Source organism: Tenrec ecaudatus, chromosome X (genome assembly GCF_050624435.1).
Source record: "Tenrec ecaudatus isolate mTenEca1 chromosome X, mTenEca1.hap1, whole genome shotgun sequence".
Classification (NCBI taxonomy): Eukaryota; Metazoa; Chordata; class Mammalia; order Afrosoricida; family Tenrecidae; genus Tenrec; species Tenrec ecaudatus.
Window position 1 is genome coordinate 136,176,258 of NC_134548.1, and position 26,339 is coordinate 136,202,596.

General features: G+C 41.8%; 1 protein-coding gene, 1 long non-coding RNA gene, 1 other non-coding gene and 1 pseudogene across 3 annotated transcripts; 3 read left to right on the forward strand and 1 right to left on the reverse strand.

Moving 5' to 3' along the window:
- The first annotated feature begins 5 nt into the window (after positions 1-5).
- Positions 6-18,458, forward strand: LOC142433991 (uncharacterized). The gene is made up of 3 exons (XR_012781105.1): positions 6-458; positions 1,145-1,297; positions 15,132-18,458. It is a non-coding gene; the product is annotated as an uncharacterized LOC142433991 (long non-coding RNA).
- LOC142435191 (U1 spliceosomal RNA) lies at positions 1,142-1,305 on the reverse strand. Its single transcript, XR_012781296.1, has one exon. It is a non-coding gene; the product is annotated as a U1 spliceosomal RNA (small nuclear RNA).
- Positions 18,459-18,934: 476 nt separating the features above from the next.
- LOC142434524 (alpha-enolase pseudogene) lies at positions 18,935-23,240 on the forward strand (annotated as a pseudogene).
- Positions 23,241-24,899: 1,659 nt separating this feature from the next.
- Positions 24,900-25,331, forward strand: LOC142434341 (small ribosomal subunit protein uS10-like). Its single transcript, XM_075539056.1, has one exon. It carries the CDS (start codon positions 24,957-24,959, stop codon positions 25,314-25,316), a length of 360 nt encoding a protein of 119 aa, XP_075395171.1. The 5' UTR covers positions 24,900-24,956; the 3' UTR covers positions 25,317-25,331.
- The last annotated feature ends 1,008 nt before the right edge of the window (positions 25,332-26,339 follow it).

Sequence of the window (26,339 nt, forward strand, 5' to 3'; positions counted from 1 at the left end):
GGAGCCGGCTTCCTCCGGGAGCCGCGGCTGCCACCGCCGCGCGCGCGCTTCCTCCGAGCACCAGGGGGCCCGCGAGCGCTCCGGCGGCACCCAAGGGCTCCCGGCTGGGAGGTGGGCTTGCCCCGAGAAGGCCGGCGGGAGACTCGCCTGGGCCAGGGTGGCGCCCCAGGCAGGGTGGACGGCTGTCTGTGGGTTTTGTCGTGCCCTTGCGGTGGCCTGCCCATCAGCGGATGCCACTGTGGCTCCAGCGGGGACGCCTCTGTACAATCCACGGACGCCGAAGGCAGGTGGACCTGCGCAAATGCCTTGGCCTTGGACTGTGAAAGCCATGGCAAGCCAGAGTGGCTTTCCTGTGCCACCGTGTCGTGGTTGGAACCACGGCCTTACAGCAAGTGTGCTTGTGAATGTGTGGTGCGGTGGAAACCAGGCGCCACAAATGCGAGCTGCGCGTGTACTAGGTGACATTTAAAATTTTGTGTTATCCAGAACACACTCCAAGTCAGCGCTTTCTACACGGATAATTCAGTGATTCTGACTGCGTTCTCTGAGTTACGTTACCATTGGCACCTTCCTATGTGCCGATGGATGTTATGTTGCTCCTCTTGGGTCAACAGACATTCATGAACCCCTAAGGTCCCCTTCGAATCTATCTAGGCGCTGTCCTCAGTTTGATCCCATACAGTTACTTCTTAAAAGAGCATAATGCTCAGGGCCGATTTTCTTTACTTGTTAAGTGAAACTCTGTTGTTCAGATTTAAGAAGACTGCAGAGGATATTTTTTGGTTTAAGTTTGGAAGATGATCTCCAGGCAATAGTTTCAGGGACTCATGCAACTTCCATAGCTCCAGAAAATCTGGAATCTAAGAGAATCTGAAATTCTGTTCTGCGTATCTCCCCTTTTGATCAGAATTCCTCTAGAGAACAACAGCCTCCCTTGCCCTGAGACCAGAAGAACTGGATGGTGCCCAGCTACTGTTACTGCCTGCATAATTTCAAATGTTAGCCACATTCAAAATGGCCAGAGAAGGAAGAGAAATTCATCTTATTACATTTATTCCCATACAGTGCATACAATTCAGCATATAATCAATATAAAAATTATTAATACTGTACATTATATTTTCTTTTTCTTTTTTTTTTCCAGGGGAGAGCGCGAACGCAGACCCCCACTACCACAAATTATGCAGTCGAGTTTCCCACATTTGGGGAAATCGCAGGGGTCAGCACATCCGGAGTGCAATGGATAAGCCTCGCCCTGGGAAAACCACCTTCGTGATCATGGTATCTCCCCTGCCAGGTAAGTATGTACATTATATTTTCCCGTGTTACATCTTTGTAATCTTGTGTGTATTTACACTTCAGGCACATTTCAGTACCATGAGTCATATTTCAAGTGCTCAATAGCCGCAGGTGCTAGTAGCCACCACATTGGACAGCATAGTTTCTGCAGATTCCTGCCTAGAAATAAAAGTCAGGGAGCCAGCTGAAGGGAAAGGCTTTTTCTTTTTATTGGCTCTGGGAGAAAGTCCTTGTCTCCTGTCAGCTTCAGTTTCTCAGTTCCTTGGTGATCTTCTTGTGGTGTGGCATTGGGTTTTCCCCATCTGTGATACCTTGCTGATGTGCCTTGTATGCTCTTTTACGTCTCCAAAGTGATTGGTTTAAAACACACCCCACTTTAATAATAAGGTGCCCTGGTGGTGTAAGTGGTTACCTGTTGGGCTGCTAACTGCAAGGTCAGCAGTTTGAAACCACCAGTGGCTTCTCAGGAGAAAGATGAGGTGTTCTTACTCCCATTAAGGTTTACAATCTCTCAGCAAAGTTATACAATCTCAAAGGTTAAATATTTCACAACACCATTATTGTAAAGGAACAGACAAAAGAAAAAGACTGTGAAGATGTCAAGGAAGAGGGGAGGAAGGTTGGGTAGGAAAATACGTACATGCATACATACAAGAAAGAGCCGTAGACACAGGAGGAGGGCATGTTACTGGGATACTGTCACTCTTCTGGTGCTGTGGGCTGTGCAGCTACATATAGTAGGGTTTTCTTTGTATGTGTTGTATTCCACAAATAAAAGTGGGGAAATAATAGACTTAAAATATTTCTAAATGTCTTTAAGGCCCACAGCCTTAAAAGCCTTCCAGATTCCTTACCTATCAGAGCTACACAGTGGTCTGAGTGGTTATAAAAGTAGGAAAACTAATAGTGAGCCATATTTAAACAGATCTCTTTTGTAACATATGAGCTAGTTTCTCACATATATGCAGTCTCTGCAACTCACAGGGCAGTTCTTCTCTGTCCTTTAGGGTCACTACGAATCGGAATTGGCTCAATGGCAGTGAGTTTGGTACTTTAATATGGCCTCATTAACGTAAAAAAAAAAGAAAACATGTTTTTCCCCAAATGGGATTATATCTACAAGCATATGGAGTAACATTTACAACACATATTTGGAGGAGAGGGGGTGTCAATTCAATCTATAACAAGATCAAAGATTCCAAACAGTCTGATTAATCTGGCAGAAATCTCTATATCTATTGACTTACCTAGAATCTAACCTAGAAATAATAGGACTCCATATATTTTTAGCAGTTACTTAAAGAAATACCCTGATGCAAAATATGGACTATACCCCACTGGGTGTTGTTGAATGCTTATCAAAGAGGTGCAGAAGGTTGGGATGGATGTGAGTTTTTTCCCTTTTTTGGCCCATGCCCAGTCAAATCGTATACAAGTTGTCGGAGAAGTTCAATGAGTTGGCAGCTGGAAATTCTTGGTTCCAATAGACCTCTGGACCTTACGAGATGTTTCTGTATCTCAGGTCCCACCCTGGCCCCAGCCCGATACTCTCATTGATTTTGTTGTTGTTGTTTGCCACTTAGTTGATTTGAACTCACTCGTGGTGACTCCAAATATACACAGGTCCCATCGAGTTTTCAAGGCTGTGGCCTTTTGTACACAAACCACTAGGCCTTGATTCTGAAGTGCCTCTGGCTGGGTTTGAACCAGCAGCCTTTTGATTGATGGTTCAGCATTTAAATATGTGTCCACTCACAGATTCCCCACCTGATCTTGGGTGACACAACCCCCTCAAACAGCATATTATTTTGTTTTCTAAGAGAAGTAACACTTTTTTAATGTTAAGTCATTGAAAATTGCTTCTTCATTTAGAGCAGTGGGAAAAGGCTGGCCTAAAAATATTTTGATCAGGAAAGATGAGGGATATAAAAGTCTATGACACACACCCTGGAAGGATCCAGAGCAAGTGCCATAGAACACTGGGGCATTGAATCCTGGATTTTCAAGGTGCACAACATTCTCAAAAGGCTGCACGAGAGAGATCCGATTCAGAAACTCCACTGGGCGAACTGAACTCTACCTCAGACACATTTGTAACCTGAGGACTGAAGACTGAAAATTCTTGATGTTTGAAGAAGCATAAAGCATCTGTAACAAAAGTATTGAACTGTTGGTAGGCAGGGAATCATTGATTTACTACATCAATACCTATATGCTGTATTAAGATATATATATATATATATATATATATATATATATATATATATGTTCAGCAATCCTGTGACTGGCATTGTCAGTGAATATTGTTGTAAATTTCCCTGACAACCAACTCCCATTGTTTGTGTAAAGAGCATCCAGCCACGAAAGGATTTATTTTGTACAATGTGAATAATTCAGGTATGGTGATGTGTACTCGGCCTACATTGGCCCAATGTCCCTCTCTGAACAGTGTTTTAAAAATTCGTACCAGGGGCTAATCAATGACAATATTTATGGAAGATTTTTATTTATTTATTTATTTATTTTTTGGTGACTCTGGCGGGACGGAAGATTTTTATTTTCCAGGGAGATGATCAATAAGACTCTACCATAAATTAACAAGGAAGTCACTAAAGGGACTAAAGGCAGGTAAAAAAATCCAGAAATGGGTTTTAGGCTTGCACTAAATCCTAGCTCCAGTTTAAGGACAATTAGTTTTTACATCATGGCCCTGCTCGTTACTCACCCTCAGGAAGGGAACATAGATTATATGGATGCTATAGCAAAGTGTGGTGAAGCAATTAGATGGTGCCCAACTATCAGATCAAATAGTGTCTGGGGTCTTAAAGGCTTGTTTCCAAGAAGCAACTGTCTAAGTGAGATGTCAACTAAGTCACTTGGAAGAAGCACACCAATGCCAGTGATAGAATGTTATACTTAGGCTTATTGTGCCAGCTAGCCCTTCATTAGGAACATGTGGGCAGAGTTTGATCAGGTTTCAGCTTGATTGGAGGGCGACGAGATCAATGACTTTCCAAGGTCTTCTCTCTTTCTCCCTGATGATCGCTGCTGCCTGAGCTAGTTCTTTGCCTCAACCATGTGCTGTGCTACTATGGGCCGAACCAATCTGTGGATCTTATCGCCTTGCCTTGCTGTGTCCATTGAGACCTATTTTGCCATGCTGCTGGTGCGTACATCACTTGAACCAGAGGCTGATATATTGTGTTGCTGTGCGTATGTCTCAAGACCTATATCCCTATAGTTAAGCTCCAGAACTACTGAGTGTTGCTGTCCACCCTGCTGTCTGCTGCCTGTGGGCTGATTTTGCCTGTCTTTCCTGAAGGCAAACTTTGCTTTCTGCTTCATTGACCTTGGACTGGCAGCCCCTTGAATTGAAGGACTTTCACTATATTAACTGTTCTGAGAAAGTGAGTTGAACTGAGCCCTCTGTACTGCTGTGTGGACTAATTAGACATTATATTCCTTCTTGTTGTATAAATCTGTCTCTATATATATAAAATCATAAGTGTGCTGGTTTTGTGTCTCTAGAGAACCCTGCCTAACACACAGGATTGTAAATTGTATAATCCAAAGCTGAAGGAGAGAATAGTATCAGAGCTTAAATTATGAGATTCTGCTATGCAGAAGTCTGTGGGTGACAATGGAAACCCAAGATGCATTTGTGAGATCTACACAGGAAATAAGCCTCCACTGATTTCCCTCTATCTATAATGGAGGGATAGGAAGAAGCAGATAATCAAGCAGAGTACATGGAGAGATGCCTATAGAAGGTCAAAATGATAAACCTGACTTGAACCGTTAAAACCTTGAGTTGATCCCCTGTCTGATACATGTTGGGCCTGATCTGGTTTTCAACATGTGTGTGTGTTTCATATAGCAATTTAACTCTGATATATTTTGTCATTGGGAGTAGCCTCTTGAATGTTTTTTATATGTTTTTCTGGCTTTTGTTATATGAAACCCAGGATTGAGGAACCTATAGAGACAGCAAATAGAATATGTGTTCCTGAAAGGTACAGTGAGAAAGGGTGGGGAATAAAGGAGAGCTGATGTCAAGGAGATCAAGAAGAAAGAGAATATTTGCAAACTGATTGTGGTAACAATTGTACAATCCTGCTTGATGTGGTCGAACTATGGAATGACAGGATATCTGTATTAACTCCCAATAAAATGGTTTTGAAAACAAGTTTAAAACAGACAGTCCTTTGAATGCTACTTATTGTTCCTTCATATATCCTTTAACACATCCTAAATAATCAATCTGTGCAGACTTGTGCATATATTATACTTTCATAGCATTAATATAAATTCACCATCTCCTAAGTCTCCTATTTAATCTATTTTAAACGTTTAAAAATCAGTTTATTGGGGGCTCATACAACTCTTATCACAATCCATACATCCATCCATTGTGTCACACACATTTGTACATTCATTTCCCTGATCATTCTCAAAACATTTTCTCTCCATGTAAGCCTTTAGTATCAGCTCCTCATTTCTCCCTCCCTCCCCATTCTTCCCTTCCTCATGAACCCTTGATAACTTATAAATTATTATTATTTTGTCATGTCTTACACTGTCCCTTCACCCACTTTTTTGTTGTCTCCCTTCACCCACTTTTTTGTTGTCCATTCCTCAGGGAGGAGGTTATATGTAGATCCTTGTAATTGGTTCCCCCTTTTTACCCCACCTTCCCTGGACCCTCTGGTATCACCACTCTCACCACTGGTCCTGAAGGGATCATCTGCCCTGGATTCCCTGTGTTTCTGGTTCCTACCTGTATCAGTGTACATCCTCTGGTCTAGCCAGATTTGTGGGATCATGATAGTGGGGCGGGGGAGGAAGCATTTAGGAACTAGAGGAAAGTTTTATGTTTCATCGTTGCTACATCGTACCCTGACTGGCTCATCTCCTCCCTGCAACCCTTCTGTAAGGGGATGTCCCATTACCTACATATGGGCTTTGGGTCCCCAATCTGCATTCCCCCCATTTACAATATGAGTTTTTGTTCTTTGATGCCTGATACCTGACCCCATCAACACCTCGTGATCTCACAGGCTGGTGTGCTTCTTCCATGTGGGCTTTGTTGCTTCTGAGCTAGATGGCCACTTGTTTACCTTCAAGTCTTTTTTTAATTTATTTTTATTTTTTGGTGGTGGTGGTGGTGGTGGTGGTGGTGACCTTCAAGTCTATAAGACCCCAGATGCTATGTCTTTTGATAGCCAGGCACCATCAGTTTTCTTCAACACATTTGCTTATGCACACTTTTGTCTTCAGTGAGTGTCGGGAAGATGTGCACCATGGAATGCCAATTCAATAGAAGAAAGTCTTCTTGCATTGATGAAGTACTTGAGTGGAGACCCAATGTCCATCTGCTGCCTTAATTCTAAACCTATAAATATATGCACGTAGATCTATTTCCCCATTATCATATATAAATATATTTACATATGTACATACCTGTATTTAGACCTCTATAAAGGCCCTTTTATTTTAAACAGATTATTAACACTTTATTCATGTGTCATTCAATTCAGTAATTCAATCTTATCAAGAAGAGTTCTGTAATTGTCATCATATTCAATTCTAGAACCTTTTCTTTGTAGTCATTGTTAATCACTGTGGCAAAAATATAAGCAACAGAACATTCTCCAATTCCACTTGTGTAATCCAGTGTCATCCATTATACTCTTCATGCTGTACTGCCATGATTTATATCCTTTTACAAATTATTCTATCACCATTGACATAAACTCAATGTCCCCTATGCAACAATTCTTTCTCCTTCACCTACGGTAACCATTGGTCAAGTTTGGTTTCTTTCTTTCTTTTCGTGGTTAGGTTCCTATCTAATCTTTAGAGTTATTATTGTCAGTTTGACACAAAATAATTCTTTTAAGAGGGTAATACTCAAGGCAGACATTTAAAAAAATTTTTTTTGGTATAAGGTTTAAAGATTATCTCAGGACAATAGTTTCAGGGATTCCTTCAACCTCCATGACTCCAGAAAGTCTAGAGTCCGTTGAAATTTGAAATTCTGTTTTTCATGTTTCTCTTTTTTAAGCAGAATTCTTCGATAGACTCTTTTATGAAAATGTTTAGTCATGGTAGCCATGCACCATCCGGGTTTTCTTGTCTCGAGACCATGGAGAGAGTTGTCAGTGGAGGCAATCGGCCACATGTCCTCCATCCGTCTCATAGATCTGATGAGCCTTCCTCTGTTGTTCCATTTGTTGTGGCTTGGATGGTTGCTTGCAAGCTGTTAAGATCGTAGTCCAACAAACGATCCTTGAACTAACCACAAGCTTTTTTTTCTTGTTGTGTTTTGTTTTGTTCTTTGCCAGTGGTTTGTTGTTGTTTTGTTGTACATTGTTGCTTGGTTTTGCTCTGTCTTGTTTTTGTGCATGTTGTTATCTCTGCAGGTCTGTCTAAATAAGATAGGCTGGATCAACAATCTGGAGGAGAAAACAATGGAACCGACAGTTCTGGGGGACAGGGGATAGGGGGAGGTGGTGGTAAAGGAAGTGGTGTTAACAAACCCAGGGACAAGGGAACCACAAGTGATTCAAATTGGTGGTGAGGTGGGTGTGGGAGGCCTGGTAGGGCATGATCAAGGGTAATGTAACCAGGAGATATAGCTGAAACCCTGGTGGGGACTGAGCATGATAGTGGGACAGGAGGAAAGTCAAGGGAAATAGAGGAAAGAGCTGGGAGACAAAGGGCATTTATAGAGGTCTAGATAAAGATGTGTACATATGCAAATATGTTTATATATGAGGATGGGGAACTCGATCTATGTGTCTATCTTTATAGGTTTAGTATTAAAGCAGCAGCAGGACATTGGGCCTCCACTCAAGTACTCCCTCAATGCAAGAATACTTTCTTCTATTCAATTGGCAATCTATGATGCTCACCTTCCCTACACAACCGCTGAAGACAAAGTGAGTGAATAAGCAAATATGGTGAAGAGAGCTGATGGTGCCCGGCTATCAAAAGATATAGCATCTGGGGAAAAAAAGATATAGCGTCTGGGGTCTTAAAAGCTTGAGAGTAAACAAGCGGCCATCTAGCTCAGAAGCAACAAAGCCCACATGGAAGAACACACTAGCCTGTGTGATCACGAGATGCCAAAGGGATCAGTTACCAGGCATCAAAGAAAAAAAAATCATCTGATTGGGTGCACACCTCCATGAAACGATTGCTGAGCACAAATGGGTACATAAGCAAATGTGGCGATGAAAGATGATGGTGCCCAGCTATCAAAAAGTATAGCATCTGGGTCTTAACAGCTTGAAGGTAAACAAGCGGCCATCTAGCTCAGAAGCAACAAAGCCCACATGGAAGAAGCACACCAGCCTGTGTGATCACGAGATGTCTAAGGGATCAGGTATAAGGCATCATCAGAACAAAAAAAAATTTACCAAAGTGAATGAGGTGGGGAGTGCAAAGTGGAGACCGAAAGCCCATTTGTAGGCCACTGGAGATCCCTTTGCAGAGGGCTCTAGGGGAAGAGACGAGCCAGTCAAGGTGAGATGTAGAACCAATGAAAAATACAACTTTCCTCTAGTTCCTAAATGCTTCCTCCCCTCCCCACTATCATGATCCGAATTCTACCTTTCAAGTCAGGCTAGACCAGAGGATGTACACTGGTACAGATAGCAACTGGAAACACAGGGAATCCAGGGCGGTTGATACCTTCAGGACCAACAATGTCAGTGGCGATACTGGGAGGGTAGAGGGAGAGTGGGTTGGAAAGAGGGAACTGATTAAAAGGATCTACATGTGACCTCCTCCCTGGGAGGCGGACCACAGAAAAGTGGGTGAAAGGAGACGTCGGACAGGGCAAGATATGACAAAATAATAACTTATAAATTATCAAGGGATCATGAGGGAGAGGGAGTTGGGAGGGAGGTGAAAAAGTGAGGACCTGATGCCAAGGGCTTAAGTGGAGAGCAAATGTTTTGAGCATGATGAGGGCAATGAATGTACAGATGTGCTTTGCACAATTGATGTGTGTATGGATTGTGATGAGAGTTGTATGAGCCCCCAATAAAACAAATTTTTAAAAAGACCATAGTCCATCACACAATGGACTACGAGGTAGAACAGAAGCATTAAACACATTATTAAATCAATTAACTGGGGACATATCACTTTTTTTTGCCATAATCCATTTGTTAGCGTCAAGGTACCAAGTCCAACACACACTCATGTAAGGGGAGAGGATTATTCAAGTTAGTCAATCCCAGGAGATGAGTCTCATTGGGAGTCATTTTAAAAACAGCCTCCCACAGTTTAGTGTAGAATGTTTTTAAAAATCATTTTATTGGGGGCTCATACAACTCTTATCAAATCTATACATACATCAATTGTATAAAGCACATTTGTACATTTGTTACCCTCATCATTCTCAAAACATTTGCTCTCCACGTAAGCCCCTGGCATCAGCTCCTCACTTTTCCCCCCACCCTCCCCGCTCTCTCTTACCTCATGAACTCTTGATAATTTATAAATCATTAGAGTATAGAACCTTTAACTCATAGTATTTTTCTTCCAGTAGATGATACCCTACACTTTTGGAGCTTTCTGATTTGCAAGTGAAAAGTCTAATTCTAGTTTAACTTACTTTCCTTTGTAACTGTATCAGTCAGAGTCCAACCAGAAGAACAAAACATTCTCTTGGTATTTACAATAGAAGGAATATGATAATATAGGAAATGTATGACCCAGGCTTAACAGGAGCAGCCCAGAGATTAACTAAAGCAGTAGCTACTACGACCCCTTGACTAGAGGGTCAAAGAAAGAAAGTGGAGTCCCAAGGCTATGGTTACCTTGGAAACACGAGCACCTTTTCTATATTTGACAATGGGAATACAAGCTGACCTATTTCTGCCTTCTATCCTCACCTTTCCATCTTTGGCAGTTCTACCAAGCACCTCACCTGCAATATTCTTTATGGGAGAGGGGTCCCAACTAAAGAACTGTATCCTGAGCATTTCTGATCCTCAGTTGTAACTAATTAACTTCGTTAATACACCCATAATCATTAATAATGTCTATGAGTTCTGTATGGCCATTACAACATATGATCAAACTCCACAGAGAAATATTGTTCTTTGAGAGGGATGGTTGATGTCATAGAGATTGGCCTTGGATTGATGTTGAGTGTGATTCTTCTTTCCCCTTGTGAACTCAAGAGGAGGTCACATGCCATCCACCCTCTGACCATTTTTTAAAGTGGTCAGAACATAAAGAAGTAAACTGGAGGCATTTGGCACAGCTATACTCATCAGCTGAGAAGTGAAGCACCACACACCCCACCATGATTCTGCTATAGCCTTGTACCAGGATGCCCACCCCAGGAAGCAGCTAGTAAATAAAAAGGTGTGGTGAGCACCAGAATCTGAAAGAGAACAGTTGGAGATGAGTATCAGCCAAAAGGGCATGCATAGGACAACATACATCCTCTTCTGGGAATGGTAGGGGGAGCCAATAAAATCCTCACTTTTTGCTCCAAGACCAATAATGTCTTTAGATAAACCATTACTGAGTTTATGGTTGAGAGTCTAAAAACCCAGAAAGCTTAGTAGAACACGAAGAGACACTTTTATCTTAAGGTACCCAGATCTAAGGATGCATGCCCATTTCAAAGATCTAGCTGAAAGGCTGAGTTGCTCTTTTTACTGGCTGGCCTCATGGGGCTAGAGGGACAAAAATTGGAATCTATCATAACTACCCCCTGCTTTGGGCTAAGAAACTAGAGAGCTACACCCTAGGAATAAAGAAGAACCCAAAGTCAATCAGTCATTATGAAGTCTATTGTTCAGCTTTGCCATTTGGAATGTCTATAAAATATCAGGGTTTAAATAAAGTTGGATTAAGGCAATCACCACTTCTTAGCGTATCCAAGCACCTGGTGAGGAGCAAACAAATCCTTTGTGGAAGACAAACAATTTCGTTCCAGCTTTCAAATTCCTTTATAAATACATTTTCAAATATAATGTCCCAGAAAACAATGGATGAAAAATGCACACAGTGAGAGAGAGCACAGCATAAGCAAGAATGAACAAGATCACAAGCCACAGAACCAGACCTTCTAAGGCTCCAAATACTTATTAAACCAGTGAAATCAGTTTTTTAAAAAAACTGTATAAGGAAGCTTCAAGCCCAGATAGCCTCACAGGTAAGTTCTACCAAACGTTCAATGAATAAACCCTTCTAATTTGTGTAGTCTTCCAGAGAATACCCAAAAAAGGTATCCTCCCTAATTCATTTTATGAATCAAGTATACCCTCCATTGTTGCCCTTGTTAGGTGCCGTTGAGTCAGTTCCAACCCAAAGGACCCTATGACAACAGAATGCAACACTGCCTGGTCCTCTGGCATCCATGCTGCAGCCACTGTGTCCATCCATCTCCCCAAGGGCCTTCGTCTTTTCAACTACCCCCTTCACTTTAACAAACATGATGCCCTTCTCCAGGAACTTGTCTCTCCTGATAATATTTCCCAAGTGTGTAGAATGAAGTCTTGCCATCCTTGCCTCTAAGTCCTCTGGCCATATTTCTTCTAAGACACATCATTTCTATTTATCTATATCACATATAGCTATATCTATTTATATATATAGAGAGAGATTAAGCTGAAATTTTGAGGATTCATTCTCTTGGAAATAGAATCATTATGAGTAGGAACTGACTAAAAGCACCTAGCAACAACAAGCTGGAATTATCCCAAGATTATAAATCTGAATTAACATTAAAAATCAATCAATTTTTATTCCCTTACATGTTATATCTAAAATAGACCAATGCAGGGTGCAGTGTAGCAACGATGAAATATACAGCTTTCCTCTAGTTCCTAAATGCCTCCACCCCCCCACCCATGCCCACTATCATGATCCCAATTCTACCTTACAAATCTGGCTAGACCAGAGGATGTACATTGGCACAGATAGGAACTGGAAACACAGGGAATCCAGGACAGAGGATCCCTTCAGGACCAGTGATGAGAGTGGCTATGTCGGGAGGGTGGAGGGAGGGTGGGGTGGGAAGGGGAAACTGATTACAAGGATCTACATATAACCTCCTCCCTGGGGGATGCACAACAGAAAATTGGGTGAAGGGAGACATCAGACAGTGTAAGATATGAATAAATAAGAATATAAGTTATCAAGGGTTCATGAGGGAGGGGAGAGCGGGAGGGAGGGGGAAAATGAGGAGCTGATACCAAGGGCTTAAGCAGAGATAAAATGCTTTGAAAATGATGATGGCAACATATGTACAAAGGTGTTTGACACACACAAAAAATGTATGTATGGATTGTGATAAGAGTTGTACGAGCCCCAATAAGATGATTAAATTTAAAATATAGACTAATGCAAAGAAAAGCAAAATGTGTTCCTGATTACTGGAGATAGGAGGGAGCAGAAGAGAAGAAGAAATAGCTTAGAGGTCACTGAACTTCTTTTAAGAGTAATACAAAACATTGCAAATGAATATAGTAGTGATGGTTGTACAACATTATCAATGCAATTAATGCCACTGAGCCAACTATACACTTGAAAATGGTCATAAAATGACAAGTGTCTTATTCATATTTACTACAATAGAAATTTAATCACCTGTGTAATTTGTCACAAACTATTGAAAGGAGGATAATTACATGACCATGGCTGTAGGTGCAGAAATAACCATTGACAAATTTAAAATTAAAAAATCACTCATGAATTTAAAAATTGTGAGCAAAATAATAAGGAAATGGGACTTCTGTAATCTATGAAGTATATCTGTAAAAAAAACCCTATAGTTTCAAACCTAAAGGAGAATAAAATAAATATTGAAAGTTTTCCTTTACAGAACAGTTATTAAACAATTATATCCACTAATGCTTTTCAGTAGTATATTGGACAGAAAGCAAAAATAAGAAACAAAGGATAGAAAAATAAAAAGAAACAAAGGATTTAAAGACTGGAACAAAAAAATGAAAACTTTTATTATTTATCAATGATATATTCATGTATATATAAAGTAAAAGAAAGTTATTAGAATTCTTAAAAGAATTTAGTAAGGTTTCTATGTACTAATTATTATTGAAAAATAAGATATACAATTATTATGGAAGTAAATCCTGTTTTTAAATCATTTTATTGGGGCTCTTACAGCTTTGATCACAATCCACACACAGATTTATTGTGTCAAGTACGTTTGTACATATGTTGCCATCATCATTTTCAAAACATTTTATTACTACTTGAGGCCTTGGTATCAGCTCATTTCCCCCCCTCCTCCTCCATACCTCATGAACCCTTGATAATTAATTTTTTTTCATGTCTTACACTGACCACTGTCTCCATTCACCCACTTCTCTGTTGTTGGTCCCCCTGGGAGGGGGTTATATGTCAATCATTATGATCAGTTTCCTCTTTCTCCCCACCACCTTCCCCTTCCCCTCCTGGTATCGCTACTCTCATTATTGTTCCTGAGGGATTTATCTGTCCTGGATTCCTTGTGTTACAAGCTCTTATCTGTACCAGTATACATGCTCTGGTCTAGCCGGATTGGTAAGGTCAAAGTGGAGTTATGATAGTGGAAGCAGAGCAAGCATTAAAGAACTAGAGGAGAGTTGTTTGTTTCATCAGTGTTATACCGCACCCTGCCTGTCTCATCGATTCCTTGTAACCTTTCTGTGAGGAGATATCCAATTGTCTACAGATGGGCTTTGGCTCTCCACTCTGCTCTCCCACTCATTCACATTGATATGATTTTTTGTTTTAGGTCTTTGATGTCTGACACCTGATCCCATCGACACCTCATGATCACACAGGCTACAATGTGGGCTTTGTTACTTCTCAGCTAGATGGTCACTTGTTTATCTTTAAGCCTTTAAGAACCCACACCCTATATCTTTTGATAACCAGGCCTCATCAGCTTTCTTCACCATATTTGCTTATGCAACCATTTTGTCTTCAGCAATCATGTCGGGAAGGTGAGCATCACAGAATGCCAGATTATTAGACCAAAGTGTTCTTGCGTTGAGGGAGTACTTGAATAGAGGCCCAAAGTCCACCTGCTACCTTCATATTTAACATATAAAAATGTACATTGATTTATTTCCCTATTGTTATATATTATATGTATATGTTATATACATATGTACATGCCTCTATAAATGCCGTTTGCCCCCAAGTTCTTTCCTCTATTTCCTTTAACTTTCCTCTTGTCCTGCTATCATGTTCAGCCTTCCTTCCTTTGACTTCCATTAATTCCTCTTGGCTACATTGCATTTGATCAAGCCCTACCAGGTGTCCTATACCCTCATCATCCTCAATTTTAGATCACTTGTTGTTCCCTTGTCCCTTGGTTTGTTGGCACTCCCCTCTATATAAGTAAATCTTTGTGACCTCTGATTAGAGAATGGTTTCTTAGATAGGACACTTAAATCTAAAGTAGCCCTTAAAAAATAAGTCAGAGTTTATCAACATCTATGGTTTTTGTGCAGCAAAGGTCAGCATCAAGAAAGTCAAAAGATGCCATCAAGGGGGGTGAAAAATAAGCCACTGGCATGTTTGGGTTTATACAGCAGGTATAAAACAAAAATCACTGCCATCATGTCAATTCCAACTCATAAAGACCCTATGGGATAGAAAATTATCCCTGTGGATTTCCAAGAGTGTAAATAGTTATGGGAGGAAAAAGCCTCATCTTTCTCCCACAGAGCAGCTGGTCGCTTTGAACTGCTGGTTTTATGGTTAGCAGCCCATCTTATAATCCACTATGCCACCACGACTGCTGTTATAGCAGGTGGGTTAACTGACACATCTTTCTTGTGACCCAGGACCCCCCTGATGCTCCTTATGAAGCCCCCATCCCCACTCTTGCTCCCTTGGGTTTCTGCAAAGCCAACTCCACATGAGCTCTAGAGGAGCTCTCTGCTCACACCCTGGGAGACATGGCAGCTAACATGGACCCATCCTGATGCAGCCCTGGGTGCTGGAGAAGACATGCAGAAACTCCTGCCAGCGCTGAAATGTTTCCAATGTCACTGGATCCAAAGACTTCCTACCCACTGGCCTATGATCTTCTACATTCAGCATCATTGCATGTGTTTCGTGAGTCTGAAGAGGATTTTATAGATTGGTATCGAACATATGGACTAATATCAGACTTGTGGACTTGATCTGGACTGGGCTGGGATGAATTGCTCTTGTATATCAATCCCTTTCTTATGCAAATATGTGTGTGCATGGATTTGTTTCTCTAGCCTACCAAGACTAATGCAAAGCTGTATTTCATTGTATCAACAGAAGAGGGTGCTCTTGAACCAAGAAGCCAAATAAAGCCTCCAAACCCATTTATATAGAATCACTTTTGAACTAGGAAAATCCAACACAATTTCTAATGGCTAGAAGAAAGAACACAGCATACATATGAATCAGAGGGGAAAAACACACGAATTAAATATAATTATACATGCAATTACAGATATGGAAAGGTACAATGAGTCAAAGCCAGCAACTCAAAATAGAAACCAAATACTAGAATGTGAAATGAGGGCTGACAAAATCCTCTCAGGAGATAAGGACTATACGGGACCCAAGAGAGGACGGATATGATTGGAAACACAATGAAGAAAAGGGAGGGGGATGGAAATGCAAAAGATAGTAGGAGAGCCATCTATGTATTATCCAACAAAGTAGAAATAACTAGATAATGGGAGGAAAAGGGAAGGAAACAGAATAAGCTCAATGCATAAGTCACAGGTGGTAGTCGAGGAGTACTATTGAACCCCAAGACTATGGCCCTTAAGCACTCCAGTCTGGAAGGGAGCTCTCAGCTATGGCTCCAAGGTTAGACAACAACAGAGAGGTCTCTACGCTGAACAATAACATCTGGGAGATCTGCACTCCGTAGAACAACCAAGCTTACTTCATTTGCTCAGGGAAAGCACCCCTGAAAGCAGGAAGAGATAAAAAGGAGGAGGCTCGGAAGTGGGAAACGCAGGGAGGGAGAGGGAAGAGTGCTATTACAGAGTGGGGACTGAAATCAGTGTCACGAATCAAAATGTGTATGAACTGTTGAATAGAAAAACACTTCAGTCTGTAAACTCTCACCCAAATCACGCCCCCTCCCAAAAAAAAGAAGAGAAAGGAAAGAAAGAAATGTTTAAATTAGTACACCAAATTTTAGGAAGCCAAGTAGGAAAAATTAAGACTAAAAGCTAAATTCCTTATCTAATCCATTATCACCACTCCATCCTTGATGCGTTGTATCAGTTGTTCAGTTATCTTTTGAATATTTCACACATGAGTATTATATAATCCCCATACTTATGTGATACGTCTATGAGACAGCTCCTCTTTCTCTCTCTCTCTCTCTCTCTCCCTCCCTCCCTCTCTCTCTCTCACACACACACACACACACACACACACACACACACACACACTGTTGCCAGCAGTGACCATTACACAACACCTTTTCCACTCAATGTTTTATAATCTTATGGCAAACTTCCCACATTCTCAGCCCACAGTCAAGGACTACTTTATCTTCTTACTGCACCAGCTGCCCCAACTCTATGCAAGGAACCCTGTTCTTCTTCAACCCACCAAAGGGCTTCCAAGACCAGAAATATACACCACATTTGATGCTGGGGTGGCCTCCCTGTCTTCAGCCAGAACTAGAAATGGAAAGGTTCTTCTCCACGTTAGAAGATTGCTGAAATGTAAAGATTACCTGTTTGCTAGTTTTTGTTCATTGGTTTTTATACTCTAGGCCATAACAGTTTGTTTTGTGGCTGACTCAATTGCTTGTGTTCAAGCCAAAGAAGAGCAGCTAAGAGGTATATCAGAAGGAAAAAATATATAAATATAGATATTCATGTTAAGGCAGTACTATTTTTCCCTGTTCTACTAAGGTTTTTAAAAATGTTTATCATAAATGTAAAATTGTCTCAGATCAAGTGGAGAGCAAATATTTTGAAAATGAGGGCAACAGATGTACAAATGTCCTTGACACAATGGATGTATGTATGGATTGTGATAAGAATTGTACAAGCCCCCAACAAAATTATTTTAAAAATTATCTCAGATGTCTTTGTGACATACATCCAAAGGGTCATATAGTCTTTCAGTTTTCACTATTAATATAATGAATGTTAATATATATTTGATATTAATATATTTTACCAAATGAAATCACCTTCACATTTCTGGAATGTATTCTGCCTGGTCATAATTAATGCACAACTTTGCAGGATTGTGTGTGTGTGTGTATATGTATATGTATATATATATATATATTAAAATTTTGCGGGGGCTCGTGTAGCTCTTATCACAATCCATACATCCATCCATCATGCCAAGCACATTTGTACATATGTTGCCATCATAATTTTCTTTTTTTTTTCATTTTCAAAACAATTTCTTTCTACTTGAGCCCTTGATATCAGCTCCTCATTTTCCATCCCTCCCTCATAAACCATTGATAATTTATAAATTTTTTTCATGTCTTACACAGATTGATGTCTTCTCTGTTGCCCATCCCCCTGGGAGGGGATTATATGTAGACCACTGTGATTGGTTCCCCCGTTCTCCCTCCACCTTCCCCTTACCTCCTGGTATTGCTGCTCTCATTGTTGGTCCTGAGGGATTTACCTGAGCTGGATTCCCTAGGTTGCTAGCTCTTATCTGTACCACTGTACATCCTCTGATATAGTCAGATTTGTAAGGTAGAATTGGGGTTGAGATAGTGGGCGTAGGGGGCATTAAAGAACTAGAGGAAAGTTGTGTGTTTCATCAGCGCTACACTGCACCTGACTGACTCGTATTTTCCTTGTGGCCCTTCTGTAAGGGGATGTCCAAATTGTCTGCAGATAGGCTTAGTGTCTCCACTCTGAACTCCCCCTCATTCACATTGATAAGATTTTTTGTTCTGAGTCTTTGATGCCTGAAACCTGATCCCATCAATACCTCATGATCACACAGGCTGGTATGCTTCTTCCATGTGGGCTTTGTTGATTCTCATCTAGATGACCACCAGCATCAGTTTGTAAAAGATCATCTTTTCCCTCACTGCTTTCTATTGCCATCCTTATTATAAATTGTCCATATTTATTACAGTTCATTTCTGGCCCTTCTATTCTCTCCCACTGGATTATTTCTCTTTCCTGGCATTAGCAGCATACTGAATTTATCACTATTGCTTTACAATAGGCTTGCTATCTGGTAGAGCAATTCCTCTCATCTTGTTCTTCAAAAGTGTCTTGGTTAGCCTTTACCCTATGAATTTTCATAAATATATTTGTAATCAGTTTGCAAAGTTCCACAAAGAAAACCTTTTCAGCTTCTAATTATAATTAACCTAAATCTGCATATTAGGGGGGAGGATATAACTTTTCTTTTTTACCTTTGGAAAGTAATTTGATTTTCCCAATTAATGAACACAGTGTTTCTCTCAATTACATCTTTAGTCTCTCAATGAATTTTTTATTTTTAACCATAGTGTACAATGTGTTTCAAGATTTTTCCAATAACTTATTATGTAATTCTCAAACATACAGAAAAGATGCAAAAGTTTCACATAGATTTTGCCATTAACTATTTACTATACTTACATTATCACATATCCATTCATCTCTCTAGGGCCCTGGTGGCATAGTGGTTACACATTTGAGCTGTGATCCACAAGGTGAGTAGTTTGAAACCACTAGCCACTCCATGGGGAAAGACGGGACTGTCTACTCCCATAAAGCGATACAATCTTGCAAACTCACAGGGGCAGTTATGAGTCAGAATCAACTGGACAACAGTGAGTAGTAGTTGCGTCCATCTCTCTATTCATCCATTAGTCCATTTTATTTGGGGTATATTTTTATATATTCAAAGTAAATTACAGACAGCGGGACACTCACTCCTAAATTTTTCAGCATGCTATGCTAGGATGTTGGGCTTGATTTAGTGATGCTCCTAATATATGGTAGCACATACCTTGCAAATCCTTAGACAACATCATGATGAACAGAGAAAAGATTGAAATTGTCAAGAATTTCGTTTTGCTTGGATTCTCAATCAATGCTCATGAAAGCAGTGTGGGGTCCTAAAGGGCAGTTGTGTAATTGAAAGGTAAATTAAAGAAACATCAGACAAGGCATGCAAGGGCTCACCTCTCCCATGAAGACCAGAACCGGAGAGAATGGACGAATGTATTCTCTCACAGGCTTATCAAATTTCGGGCATGCAAGCCACGCCATTCATATATATAACAGGAAGGGGTTGGATTAGAGGCATACACGTAACAGGAAGGGAACATAGCAAAGGTATAATGTGACAGGAAAAGGAGGTATTAAGGGCATATCTGTGACAGGAAGGCACATATGTAACATTTAACCTTGGTCGTTTCTGAGATGGCTTGACCTTAAACATTTATGATCCTTATCAGAAGGGAGTGGGCTGTATTTAGGGTTAGATATTCTGACTGCTTTTGATGGCAGATACCCTTTAGGCAGATTGCCTTCCAACAGTTAACCTTCAAGAGTATAGGAAGCAACTGTGTGCTTAAAATGGGCATGATTAAGAGGAGGTATCGTGGGGAAACACTTTAGTTAGGAGAATACGACTGGGATGCATCTTCACCCACGAACATGAAGGCCTCCTCCCTCCATGGGAGTCTCAGTTTCCCAGGCTCCTTAAAATAGGAGCTTAGAGAATTGGTCCTCATACACTCTCTTCCCGGTTTTCAGTTTCCCACAAAGCAGTAGCTAAGAAACCAAACATTGTATTGCACTGGACAAATCTGTATGGCGGGGGAAGTTGGAGGGCAATGGGGAGCTAAGAGCGGCAAGTACAAGAAAATGTTCTGAAACTGAGTGTGGTAATGATTGTACAACTCTTCTTCTTTACAGCTTTATTGACACATAATCCACATATCGTGCAATTCAATTGTTCAATCAAATTATTAAGTATTGTACAATCATTACCACAATCAATTTTAGAATATTTTCTTTTGTTTTTTCCTCCATCATTAAATCACCTTTAAAATGAGTTGTGTAATGACATTCGGTTCTGTTGCTGCCTCCCCTTCCCAACTTCATTGTTTACTCCCCAAATCACCTCACCCTCCCATTTACCCCCACACACACCCCCTACATCCACTACAAACCCTTGCATCAGTAATTATCTCTATACATCCACTCTTGCTGTGCTCCCAAACTGGTAAACACAACCAAAAATATAAAGAACAAAAATGAAATAATGTGGTAAGAATAAAACAATAGTAATATAATGATAAAAATACAACAAGCAAGAAAGAAAAGACAGGAGTTTCTCGGTGAGTCGCAGCATCCTCGCTTCGCTGACCCAACACCTGTCTCCGTGTCTTCAGCCTCCTCCACTTCCTTCCTGGGCGACGAGAACCAGCAGCCAGAAATCCACCATGTCTATCCTCAAGATTCACGCCAGAGAGAGCTTCGACTCCCGTGGAAATCCCACCTTTGAGGTTGATCTGTACACCGCCAAAGGGCTCTTCAGAGCTGCCGTGCCCAGTGGTACCTCGACTGACTGGGATCTATGGGGCCCTGGAGCTCCGGGACAATGATAAGACCCGGTATCTGGGCAAAGGTGTCTCAGAGGCTGTTGAGCACATCAATAAAACAATTGCACCTGCCCCGGTTAGCAAGAAGCTGAACGTTACTGAACAGGAAAAGATCGACAAGCGGATGATTGAGGTGGAGGGAACTGAGAATACATCAAAATTTGGTGCAAATGCCATTCTGGGTGTGTCCCTCGCTGTGTGCAAGGCCGGAGCTGTTGAGAAGGGAGTCCCCATATACCTATACCGTCACATTGCTGACTTGGCTGGCAATTCCGAAGCTATACTGCCCGTTCCTGCTCTCAGTGTGATCAACGGCGGCTCCCACGCCGGCAACAAGCTGGCCATGCAGGAGTTCATGATCCTCCCCGTCGGAGCAGCCTACTTCAAGGAGGCCATGCGCATCGGGGCCGAGGTGTACCACAACCTGAAGAACGTCATCAAATAGAAGTACGGCGAGGATGCCACCCATGTCAGGGATGAAGGCGGATTTGCCCCCAACATGTTGGAGAACTAAGAAGCCCTGGAGCTGCTGATGAATGCTATTGGGAAAGCTGGTTACACCAACAAGGTGGTGATTGGCATGGACATAGCTACCTCCGAGTTCTTCAGGTCTGGGAAATACGACCTTGACTTCAAGTCTCCTGATGGCCCCAGCAGGTACATCTCACCTGACCAACTGGCAGACCTGTACAAGTCCTACCCAATGGTGCCTAATGAACTATCCAATGGTGTCCATCAAAGACCCCTTAAACCAGGATGACTGGGATGCTTGGGCAAAGTTCACTGCTAGTACAGGGATCCAGGTGGTAGGGGATGATCTCACAGTGACCAACCCGAAGCGAATTGCCAAGGCCGTGGTCGAGAAGTCGTGCAACTGCCTCCTGCTCAAAGTGAACCAGATCGGCTCTGTGACCGAGTCTTTGCAGGCATGCAAGCTGGCCCAGCCCAATGGGTGGGACGTCCTGGTGTCTCCTCGTTCTGGGGAGACCGAGGATATTTTCATGGCTGACCTGGTGGTGGGACTCTGCCCTGGACAGATCAAGACTGGGGCGTCATGCCGATCTGAGCGCCTGGCCAAGTACAACCAGATCCTCAGAATTGAAGAGGAGCTGGGTGGCAAGGCCAAGTGTGCTGGCCGGAAGTTCAGAAATCCCCTCGCCAAATAAGCTAGGCAGACAGACCTCTAGTAGCCCCTCCCCGAGCCTGTTGGCGTTCTCACCGCTTCCTTAGAGCTGCCCCCGCAGCCAAGCCAGACCAGCTGAACACCAGCTGGAACCCCAGCTTTGTGATCCCGTGACAGCCCAACTCCTCGCCCTTCTCAGTGTCCCAGTGTCATCCCGAGGTGTCAACAGGCAACATCCCCAGTGGTTTTGTTTGCAAAATAAACATCAGTGACCCCTGGAAAGAAAGAAAGAAAGAAAGAAAGAAAAGATGGGAACCGATTACAAGGATCGACATGTGACCTCCTCCCTGGGGGATGGACAACAGAAAAGGGGGTGCAGGGAGACGTCGGACAGGGCAAGATATGACAAAATAATAATTTATAAATTATCAAGGGCTCATGAGGGAGGGAGGAGAGAGGAGGGAGGGGAAAAAAGAGGACCTGATGCAAAGGGCTTAGTGGAGAGCAAATGCTTTGAAAATAATGAGGGCAAAGAATGTACAGATGTGCTTTACACAATTGATGTATGTATGGATTGTGATAAGAGTTGTTATGAATCCCTAATAAAATGCTTTTAAAAGAAGAAAGAAAGAAAAGGCATCCATCAATATTTTAAAAGCCAGGGAAGACATTTTTGTCATGGAACTAGCAAGGGATACTTGCACCTAGACCAAATTCAGGTTGGGTCCAGAGGGAGGCCAACAGACCCACTATGAAGCTGGGTTCAACAAAAGCAGGATTGCAATGATCCATGTTTGATAGTAAGACTGTTCCAGACCTTTGCCTGTGGCTAAGGAGTTCTGCCAGTGGCTTAATCTGACTGGATACTCTACAGGTGGGTTTGGGGCTCCCACTGTCCTCCACAGCCATCCACAAGTCCATAATTGTAATTCTGATACTTTTCCCTTCGTCCTATTTGAATTTTGTTATTGTCATCTTTGTGTCACACAAGCTGGTGTGCTTCGTCCCTGTGGACTTACTTGACTCCTCGTTTAAATGGCTGCTTGTTTGAGTACAGTCTTTAAGATCCCAGACACTATTCCGATTGATAGCTGGGTATCATCTGCTCTCTTCACCACACTTTGCTGTAGCTCCCTTACGTTCAGTGATCACTTCATGAAGGTAAGTTATATAGGAGGCCAGAATCCATCTGGTTGTCCATGGAATATGCACGACTAAGGTTTACTTTGGCAGTCGTCATATGAAGAAGAAATCAAACCCATGAGAGAAGGGGGAGCAGGGAGGGAGGGGGAAAATGAGGAGCTGATACCAAGGGCTCAAGTAGAAAGCAAATGTTTTGAGAATGATGAACGTAACGAATGTACAAAGGTGCTTTATACAACTGATGTATGTATGGACTATGAAAAGAGTTGTATGAACCCCTAATAAAATGATTTTAAAAAGACTCCACAAAATGACAAAAGTTCACTCCTAGGAGAGAGCCAGCTGAGTGTTCACGTTAGAATGGGGGCGGTCACAGAGAGGGCGTGAGGGGGCAATCACAGGGGCATCAGGAGGGTATTCATTCCTGGAGGGTGGTGTTCGTTTCACAGGTGTATGCATATGCCTGAGCTTAATAAATGATTCACTTTGTGTGCAGTGTATTAAATGGTAATTGGTACATCAATAAAGCTGTACGAAAAATCTAATCTCTAAATTACCTTCACATGAGGGAGACGTCGGACAGTGTAAGATATGACAAAATAATAATAATTTATAAATGATCAAAGGTTCATGAGGGAAAGGGGAGCAGGTAGGGAGGGGGGAATGAGGAGCTGATACCAAGGGCTCCAGTAGAAAGCAAATGCTTTGAGAATGATGATGGCAACAAATGTACAAATGTGCTTGACACAATGGATGCATGGATGGATTGTGATAAGAGTTGTACAAGCCCCCAATAAAATGATTTTAAAAAGAAAAAAATCAAACCCCCATAGGGCCAACAACACCAATACCAGGAACAAACCAACCAGCCAACAACAAAACAATAAAAAAAAAAACAACCAAGGGGGGAGGAGCTAAAGGCAGGAAAACAGCCAATATAAACAGAAAAGTACAGCATTGTCCATCATCCCCCCTGGGGAATAAGGTGATCGCACTGATGATATCATAAATTTTTCCAATGACACAGCACTCTGGACACCATTGGTCTGTGCGAGTACATATCCACACTGAGCTGCAGCAGCCCATGTGCTGTTGCCCTACACAGCTCTATCTCCCATTCTGCTGAGCTGGTTACCCTAAGTGTGGGACTTATTGCCAGGGCAAACTTCCTGGATCAGTCCTTCCAAGTACAGATCCCTACCCAACAGGTCAAAACCTATCATGTCTCTGTGAGAGGGGCATCGAGATACTAAATAAATATATAGTAATTCTGGGTCCCTTTCCATTGTATACTCCTGGAGCCGGGGGTTCTCCCCAAGTTCCAATGACCATCACTTCCACAGTGCCAGGGCGACCACATCCTCTCCCTTCCGAATGCCCCATGTAAAACTCCTATTGATGTGATTGAACTATTGAATTGCATGATATGTGAATTATATGCCAACAAAACTGTTATAAATAAATAAATACCAACCAAAAAGAATTGTTGAAAAGCAAGGATGTCACTTTGAAAACTAAGATGCACCTGACCCGTCATGATATTCTCAAGCGACCATATGAAACATGTGAAAGTTGGACACTGAATAAGATAAGGAAGACCATAGAATAATTGATGAATTTGAATTTTGACAAAACTATTGAAAGTACCTGGGACCGCCAGAAGAACAATCAGAATGTTCCTTAAAAGTGACGATGGGGCTCTTTGAGGAAGACGCGGCTGTCGTCCCGCCATGCTCCGTCCCCGTTCTGACTCACCGCTGTTTGCTCTCGCCGAGGAACAAGTCGGTCAGGAAGCGCCCCGCCGCCATGGCATTTAAGGACACCGGAAAGACATCTGTGGAACCAGAGGTGGCCATTCACCGAATTAGAATTACTCTGACCAGCCGCAACGTGAAATCCTTGGAGAAAGTGTGTGCTGACTTGATCAGAGGGGCTAAGGAGAAGAACCTGAAAGTGAAGGGACCAGTTAGGATGCCTACCAAGACTCTGAGAATCACGACCAGGAAAACTCCCTGTGGGGAAGGCTCTAAGACCTGGGATCGATTCCAGATGAGGATCCACAAGCGTCTCATTGACTTGCACAGTCCATCTGAGATAGTGAAGCAGATCACTTCCATCAGTATTGAGCCTGGAGTGGAGGTTGAAGTCACTATTGCAGATGCTTAAATCAACTATTTTAATAAATTGATTTATCTGTTGGTAAAAAAAAAAGTGACGATGGGGAGATTTCCTCTCACATACTGTGGACATGTTATCAGGTGTGACCATTCCTGGAAAAAAGGACACCATGTTTGGTAGATAGTCATGGAAAAAGAGGAAGACCTTCAGCAAGATGGATTGAGACAGTGGCTGTAAAAATGGACTCAAACCGGCAATGCATTTGAGGATGATGTAGGATCAGGCAGTGTTTCATTAGGTTGTACATAGGACCACCATGAGCTGCAACTGATTCAACAGCATCTAAGCACCAACACTAATATGTGGTATCTTTTAAAATAAATAGATCCATCTTTCTAGTAGTTGCTGGTATGTAGAAATAAAGTTAAATTTTGAATATAGATCTTCTATCCAGCATCCTTATTGAAGAGTCTTATTAATTCTAATCATTGATCTGTATATACTTTTGGAATGTTTACATATATAGTCATGTCATATGTGAATAATAACAATTCAGGATTATTTTATCAAATTTTACTTTTTGCCATGGTACACTGGATAGGAAAAATTTTCTTCAAGATCAGTTAGTTCTGATAACATGGCCCTTACTTGATGCTCACCTTCATAGAATGATCACTGAAGAGAAGAGTGCTACAGCAGAGTGTGGTGAAGAAAGCAGATGGTGCCCGGCTATCAATCAAAATAGTGGCTGGGGTCTTAAAAGCTTGTATTCAAACAAGCAGGCATCTAAGTGAGGAATCAATTAAGTCCACATGGAAGAAGCAAACCAGTTTGTGTGATGATAATTATAAAATGCAAATATGGCGAAGGAAAAAGTATCAGAGCTACAATTATGAGCACCCAACTTGTAGAAGGCTATTGAGGACAGTGGGAGCCCAAAATCCATCTGCAGAATATCTAGTCAGACTAAGCCACTGGCAGATCTCCTCTAGCCACAGTCAAGGGTCTCCAACAGCCTTTATTATCTAGCAGAGACCACAGTAATCTTATCTTGCTGGATCAAACTTGATA